Source organism: Oncorhynchus clarkii, chromosome 25, assembly GCF_045791955.1.
Source record: "Oncorhynchus clarkii lewisi isolate Uvic-CL-2024 chromosome 25, UVic_Ocla_1.0, whole genome shotgun sequence".
Lineage (NCBI taxonomy): Eukaryota > Metazoa > Chordata > Actinopteri > Salmoniformes > Salmonidae > Oncorhynchus > Oncorhynchus clarkii.
In genome coordinates, this window is record NC_092171.1 from 45,006,119 (window position 1) to 45,014,776 (window position 8,658).

The window sequence follows — 8,658 nt, forward strand, 5'->3', positions numbered from 1 at the left end:
ACTTCCTGACACATAATATCTCATTCCAACTGAACAGACCAACTTTTACAACAGATTATATTCTAATGAAAATATGGTGTTGAGCTGTGAGGAAGGTAGACACAGTGTTCCCAGACAACACATTCTTCAGAAGAATGTGAATATTGAGAGGAGCCAAGACACTGACAGGAAATATTAGCATCACATTACTGAGCCTGACCTAAATTAACCTGGGCCTGTATTCATAAAGCCTCTCAGAGCAAGAGCGCTGATCTAGGATCAGGTCCCCCCCTTGTTCATGTAATATTACCCATTCTGATCTAAAAGGCTAAACAGATCCTAGATCAGTGCTCCTACTCTGATAAACTTTATGAATATGGGCCCTGACCTCCTTATAATAAACCAAGACTGAGTTACAGCAGACTGATAGCTACAGGATTACAGCAGACTGATGGCTACAGGATTACAGCAGACTGATAGCTACATGATTACAGCAGACTGATAGCTACAGGATTACAGCAGACTGATAGCTACAGGATTACAGCAGACTGATAGCTAAAGGATTACAGCAGACTGATAGCTACAATATTACAGCAGACTGATAGCTACAGGATTACAGCAGATTGATAGCTAAAGGATTACAGCAGACTGATAGCTACATGATTACAGCAGACTGATAGCTACATGATTACAGCAGATTGATAGCTACAGGATTACAGTAGACTGATAGCTACAGTATTATAGCAGACTGATAGCTACAGTATTACAGCAGACTGATAGCTACAGTATTACAGCAGACTGATAGCTACTGATAGCTACTTGGCTCACTTGGATAGTCTCCCATTGGAGGCAGTCAGTGTCTGCATTCCAAAGGGTTCTCTCTGTGTTCTGGACTTGGGCCTAATCATCGACCCATTTCCCCTTCCTGAATCACTGCATCGCCCTTCGGTCAGTCAGAGAGAGCAGAGTGTCAGTCGTCATACACCACTGAGAGATAAGACACCATGTGCCTTCATACGGGATGACACGGGATGGGAGGAAGACCTTATTAATGGAGGACGGCCCAGACTGACAATCTCTGTCTGTCTGCTTGCCGTCAATCTGGAGGAGAAGTGTTATATTGGGAAAAGAAACCGGAGGGCTCACAGCCCACCATTTAAAATCAGAGTCCATATGTTCCCTAACACCTTTATATTCCCTAACACCTTTAAATTCCATAACACCTTTATATTCCATAACACCTTTATATTCCATAACACCGTTTTATTCCATAACACCTTTATATTCCATAACACCTTTATATTCCCTAAGACCTTTATATTCCATAACACCTTTATATTCCATAACACCTTTATATTCCATAACACCTTTATATTCCATAACACCTTTATATTCCATAACACCTTTATATTCCATAACACCTTTATATTCCATAACACCGTTTTATTCCATAACACCTTTATATTCCATAAGACCTTTATATTCCATAACACCTTTATATTCCATAACACCTTTATATTCCATAACACCTTTATATTCCATAACACCGTTTTATTCCATAACACCTTTATATTCCATAACACCTTTATATTCCATAACACCTTTATATTCCATAACACCTTTATATTCCATAACACCTTTATATTCCATAACACCTTTATATTCCATAACACCTTTATATTCCATAAGACCTTTATATTCCATAACACCTTTATATTCCATAACACCTTTATATTCCATAACACCTTTATATTCCATAACACCTTTATATTCCATAACACCTTTATATTCCATAACACCTTTATATTCCATAACACCTTTATATTCCATAACACCGTCATGTTCTGTAACACTGAGCTAAGCAGGGTTGGTCCTGGTTGGTCCCTGGATGGGAGACCAGATGCTGCTGGAAGTGGTGTTGAAGGGCCTGTAGGAGGAACTCTTTCCTCTGGTCTAGAAGAATATCCCAATGCCCCAGACACTGCCCTGCGTAGGGTGCTGTCTTTCGGATGGGACGTTAAACGGGTGTCCTGACTCTCTGAGGTCATTAAAGATCCCATGGCACTTATTGTAAGAGTAGGGGTGTTAACCCCGGTGTCCTGGCTAAATTCTCAATCTGGCCCTCAAACCATCACGGTCACCTAATAATCCCCAGTTTACAATTGGCTCATTCATCCTCCCTTCCTCTCCCCTGTAACTATTCCCCAGGTCGTTGCTGTAAATGAGAATGTGTTCTCAGTCAACTTACCTGGTAAAATGAGGGTTAAATAAAAAATAACAAAATAAACATTTGTATTAAGATTTGAACTTTGCCTGAAGGAGTGGGATGGTTTTTGATGAATTAATATGTTGTATGATGTTGGGATTTAATTGTTGGCTATTACAAAATTAAAGTTAATTGTATTTGTATTATTTTCTTAATTAATTCATTATTTTCTTAATATTTTTTTTGTTAATGCAATACGCCAGTACAAGTCAAACACAAGTGGTTGGTGGTACCGTCATTGGGAAGGACGGGCTCGTGGTAATGACTGGAGCGGAGCAGATGGAACGGCATCAAACACATCAAACACATGGGAACCATGGAAACCACGTGTTTGATACCGTTCCACCCATTCCGCTCCAGTCATTAACACGAGCCCGTCCTCCCCTAGGGTGCCACCAAGCAACGGGCTCGTGTTAATGACTGGAACGGAGTAGTTGGAACGGCATCAAACACATCAGACACATGGTTTCCTTGCCATTCCATTCGATACCATTCCAGCCATTATTATGAGCCGTTCTTCCCCCCATCACCAACTTCCTGTGATGTCAAACTTTTCTTTCCTTTCAACAACTCCTTCTGGTAAGAGTCCAGAATCCTCCAATCAGTCGCTAGAGTGACTAAGGACATTTAAAAACAGGACAATGTTGAAAATAGTTATGGCAACGTTCATATTGTATAAGTCGGTCAGATCCCCCTGTTCCAGAACATTCTGTTATTCCGCTGCGGTGCATTAACGATTACACGTTATTAACATTCCTCTTCTGTTGCCTACTATTAATATTATCAGCTAGTCTGATTTTATCTCAAAGTTCCAACGCAATAATATATTCCAGCCTTTTAGCCAATGGTGAATAAGTGGCCTGCGGGAGTCTAGGGTTCTAAGCCAATGAAACACAGCTGTACCGCTGCCAGCATAGGGTTTGAAAAGCGAACCACTTCTCTTTCAGGACTCTCTTACATTTCATCTCTATTTCTCTCTATCCAATAAACACACAAAGACTTAAAATATATATCCAGGGTGATAAAAGCATTCTAGTCTAGACTCTAGAGACTATTCATCCAACTATCATTTACAAGGGACTGGGTTTCCCTTTGTAGTCAGTAATATTTTTCAAGCCCTGCCACATCTGACAAGCATCAGAGCCTGTGTAGTAGGATTCAATCTAAGTCCTGTATTGACGCTTTGCCTGTTTGATGGTTCGCCTGAGGGCGTAGCGAGATTTCTTATACAGTAAGCGTCCGGATTAGTGTCCCGCACCTTGAAAGCGGCAGCTCTACCCTTTAACTCGATGAGGATGTTGCCTGTAATCCATGGCTTCTGGTTTGGAAATGCACGTGCGGTCACTGTGGGGACGACGTCGTCGATGCACTTATTGATGAAGCCGGTGACTGAGGTGGTATACTCCTCAATGCCATTGGATGAATCCCTGAACATATTCCAGTCTGTGCTGCAAAACAGTCCTGTAGCGTAGTATCAAAGTCATCTGACCACTTCCATATTGAGCTAGTCACTGGTACTTCCTGCTTTAGTTTTTGCTTGTAAGCAGGAATCAGGAGGATGGAATTCTGGTCAGATTTGCCAAATGGAGACAACTGTATATTATCAGTGTCGTTGTTCAGCCACGTCTCGGTGAAACATAAGATATTACAGTTTTGAATGTCCCGTTGGTAGGACAGTCTTAAATCGTAGATCGTCCAGTTTGTTTTCCAATGACGTTGGCCAATAATACAAGGTACCGTTGGCAAATTCCTTCCCCTCCATCTTTTCCTCATGCTGATGAAGGGGATTTGGGACTTGTCTTGACAAAGCAGTATATACTTCGCTTCGGACTCATTAAAGAAAAAATCTTTGTCCAGTTTGAGGTGAGCAGTTCTGATGTCCAGAAGCTCTTTTCGGTCATAAGAGACGGTAGCAGCAACATTATGTACAAAACGAGTTAGAAACAGTAAGAAAAAAACAATATAGTGATCACAATATAGTAGCCATATGTAGGAAAACCAAAGCTCCAAAGGCTGGGCCTAATATAGTGTATAAGAGGTCATGGCTGGGCCTAATCTAGTGTATAAGAGGTCATACAATACGTTTTGTAGTGATTCCTATGTTGATGATGTAAGGAATATTTGCTGGTCTGTGGTGTGCAATGAGGAGCAAACAGAAGTTGCACTTGACACATTTATGAAATAGTTTATCCCAGTTACTAATAAACATGCACCCATTAAGAAAATTACTGTAAAAACTGTTAAATCCTCGTGGATTGATGAGGAATTGAAAAATTGTATGGTTGAGGGGGATGAGGCAAAAGGAATGTCAAATAAGTCTGGCTGCACAACCGATGGGCAACCTTAATGCAAATTGAGAAATCAGGTGACTAAACTGAATAAAAAAGATGAAGAAACTACACTATTAAACAAAGATAAATTACTTAATGAATGATAGTAAAAAGATTTGCAGCACCTTCAATGAAATTCTGAGAAAAAAAAAGGCAAACTCAGCTCCGTCATTCATTGAATCAGACGGCTCCTTCATCACAAAGCCCACTGATATTGATATTGCCAACTACTTTAATGATTATTATTTAACTATTATTTACCTATATTATTAATGATTATTTCATTGGCAAGATAAGCAAACTTAGGGATGACATGCCAACAACAACCTCTGACACTACACATCCAAGTAGATCTGAACAAATTATGGAAGACAAGAATTGTACTTTTGAACTCTGTAAAGTGAGTGTGAAAGAGGTGAACATTTTGTTGTTGTCTATCAACAATGACAAACCACCTGGGGTCTGACAATCTGGATGGAAAATTACTGAGGGATAATAGCAGACGACATTGTCACTCCTATTTGCCATATCGTCAATTTAAGCCTACTATGTAGATATTAGAATATATTCCCTGGTATGAGTGAATCCCTCTACCCTGACTTACTTGTAGAAGTTCCTGTTGACCTTTCTCTCATGGGGGAACCCCAGCATACCACAGATGACCCGAGTGTTTGTGGGGGTCCACCCCACATCACAGATCTGGGCCCAGCCGTCCTTGTACTTAATCTCTACCACGCCCTCGGTGACGGGCATCTTTTTGGTGGGCACCACCGAGCGCAGACGCACCTCCTCCACCCTGTCCTCATCCACCTGCACCTGTAAAGGGGTCAGAGGTTACAGGTTAGGTCTCAGACAGTGGAGGTTGCTGATGGGGGAGGATGGACTCAAAATAACGGCTGAAACGGAGCAAACGGAATGGCATCAAAACATGAAAACCACGGAAACCACGGAAACCATGGAAACCATGGAAACCACGGAAACCACGGAAACCATGGAAACCACGTGTTTGATACCATTCCCCTTATTCCACTACAGCCATTAACATGAGCCCATCCTCCCCAAATGAAGGTGCCACCAACCTCCTGTGGTCTCAGAGGTTATGGGTCAAGGTTATACGGGTCATGCAGACACACCTCCTCCACCTGAACCTGTAGCAAGGGGTCAGGGGTCATACAGATGCACCTCCTCCACCTTGCTCTCGTCCACCTGCACCTATAACGAGGGGGTCAGGGGTCGTAGTTCATACAGGGGTTATACAGAGTGCTGTGGTGTCACCTATGACCCGACGTGACCCCCTCAGAGCAATATAACTTTGTGAGGCCTGATAGCCTGATCCACCGTCCTGACTCGTTCTGTGACAGAAACACAACGTGATCTCTCCTGATCAGTACGGTCCCGGTGTTACGTAGCCGGATGGCAGATCTGCTTGCGCTGTCAAGTGGACCATCAGAGTTTCTCGTTGGTGTGAATGACATCACTGAAGAAAGATTGAGACATACGGAACATTTCCCCCACACACACACACACACACACACACACACGTCTTCACACTGATGTCACTGATGTCACTCAGACACAGCATAGACAGAAAAGAAAACGCCATTCAATGGCCGTTTCACGGAGTGCATGCCATAACAGGTCTGTCATAATATGAGATTTATGTGCCAATTCACAGGATCCTAATTTTTGCTCTATGCAAATATATTGTCAGTTGTATGCTTTAATCGCATGTTTAGAATGAATTTATACTGCGGGAAGCAAGCATGATGTTCAGAAACCAAGGCTGCTGGGAGTCACATTGTGGTGGTTAGTGTCATATTGGTTTGACAGATACAATGATATCTTACATTAGGCTATCACACAGAAACCTGAGCAGAGCAGGGGAGCTACAACTGACATATCGCTAGACGGGAGTGTTAAAGATGTCAGGGTAAATCTACGAAAACCCAGATGAAGGCGAAGAACCTAACGCAGTAAATATCATGGATGTTGAGGATCACGCATACACCAACGAAAAGCCCCACAGAATGGTGTTCAACAAGTATCAGTATCCCATCAAGCCCCACAGAATGATGTTCAACAAGTAACAGTATCCCATCAAGACCCACAGAATGATGGTGCTCAACAAGTAACAGTATCCCATCAAGCCCCACAGAATGATGGTGCTCAACAAGTAACAGTATCCCATCAAGCCCCACAGAATGATGGTGTTCAATAAGTAACAGTATCCCATCAAGCCCCACAGAATGATGTTCAACAAGTAACAGTATCCCATCAAGCCCCACAGAATGGTGTTCAACAAGTAACAGTATCCCATCAAGCCCCACAGAATGATGGTGCTCAACAAGTATCAGTATCCCATCAAGCCCCACAGAATGATGTTCAACAAGTAACAGTATCCCATCAAGCCCCACAGAATGATGCTCAACAAGTAACAGTATCCCATCAAGCCCCACAGAATGATGATGTTCAATAAGTAACAGTATCCCATCAAGCCCCACAGAATGATGGTGCTCAATAAGTAACAGTATCCCATCAAGCCCCACAGAATGATGGTGCTCAATAAGTAACAGTATCCCATCAAGCCCCACAGAATGATGGTGCTCAACAAGTAACAGTATCCCATCAAGCCCCACAGAATGATGATGTTCAATAAGTAACAGTATCCCATCAAGCCCCACAGAATGATGATGTTCAATAAGTAACAGTATCCCATCAAGCCCCACAGAATGATGATGTTCAATAAGTAACAGTATCCCATCAAGCCCCACAGAATGATGATGTTCAATAAGTAACAGTATCCCATCAAGCCCCACAGAATGATGGTGCTCAATAAGTAACAGTATCCCATCAAGCCCCACAGAATGATGATGTTCAACAAGTAACAGTATCCCATCAAGCCCCACAGAATGATGGTGCTCAACAAGTAACAGTATCCCATCAAGCCCCACAGAATGATGATGTTCAATAAGTAACAGTATCTGTAACTTACCTGCTGAGTTCTCCTGCTGGCTGGGATCATAGGATTGTTTCATTTGTTCTCAGTGTCTGATACATTCTTAATCATCAATATATTGATTAACTACGGTTCCCTTGGTCATTGATTGTTATTATATTGCAGAGAGAAACCAATTGACCAGGTACAGAGAGACAGACGGGTTTCAGAGGATGACAGAACAGAGAGTGTTGATGTAAAACAGTTGTTTATGATATATGTTGACTAAAGGCAGTAATAGTAACTGGTTGACTAAAGGCAGTAATAGTATCTGGTTGACTAAAGGCAGTAATAGTATCTGGTTGACTAAAGGCAGTAATAGTAACTGGTTGACTAAAGGCAGTAATAGTAACTGGTTGACTAAAGGCAGTAATAGTATCTGGTTGACTAAAGGCAGTAATAGTAACTGGTTGACTAAAGGCAGTAATAGTATCTGGTTGACTAAAGGCAGTAATAGTATCTGGTTGACTAAAGGCAGTAATAGTATCTGGTTGACTAAAGGCAGTAATAGTAACTGGTTGACTAAAGGCAGTAATAGTATCTGGTTGACTAAAGGCAGTAATAGTATCTGGTTGACTAAAGGCAGTAATAGTATCTGGTTGACTAAAGGCAGTAATAGTAACTGGTTGACGAAAGGCAGTAATAGTAACTGGTTGACTAAAGGCAGTAATAGTATCTGGTTGACTAAAGGCAGTAATAGTAACTGGTTGACTAAAGGCAGTAATAGTATCTGGTTGACTAAAGGCAGTAATAGTATCTGGTTGACTAAAGGCAGTAATAGTAACTGGTTGACTAAAGGCAGTAATAGTATCTGGTTGACTAAAGGCAGTAATAGTATCTGGTTGACTAAAGGCAGTAATAGTAACTGGTTGACTAAAGGCAGTAATAGTATCTGGTTGACTAAAGGCAGTAATAGTAACTGGTTGACTAAAGGCAGTAATAGTATCTGGTTGACTAAAGGCAGTAATAGTATCTGGTTGACTAAAGGCAGTAATAGTAACTGGTTGACGAAAGGCAGTAATAGTAACTGGTTGACTAAAGGCAGTAATAGTATCTGGTTGACTAAAGGCAGTAATAGTATCTGGTTG

The 8,658-nt window shown here is 41.6% G+C and overlaps 1 protein-coding gene across 6 annotated transcripts in view; it reads right to left on the reverse strand.

Moving 5' to 3' along the window:
* Positions 1–8,658, reverse strand: part of LOC139383328 (lysyl oxidase homolog 3B-like) — a 61,177-nt gene that overhangs the window by 40,100 nt on the left and 12,419 nt on the right. For all 6 annotated transcript variants that reach the window (XM_071127823.1, XM_071127824.1, XM_071127821.1 and 3 more), the window contains exon 4: positions 5,180–5,391. In XM_071127823.1, the coding sequence (XP_070983924.1) occupies positions 5,180–5,391 (212 nt within the window). The remainder of the gene's footprint in view (positions 1–5,179; positions 5,392–8,658) is intronic.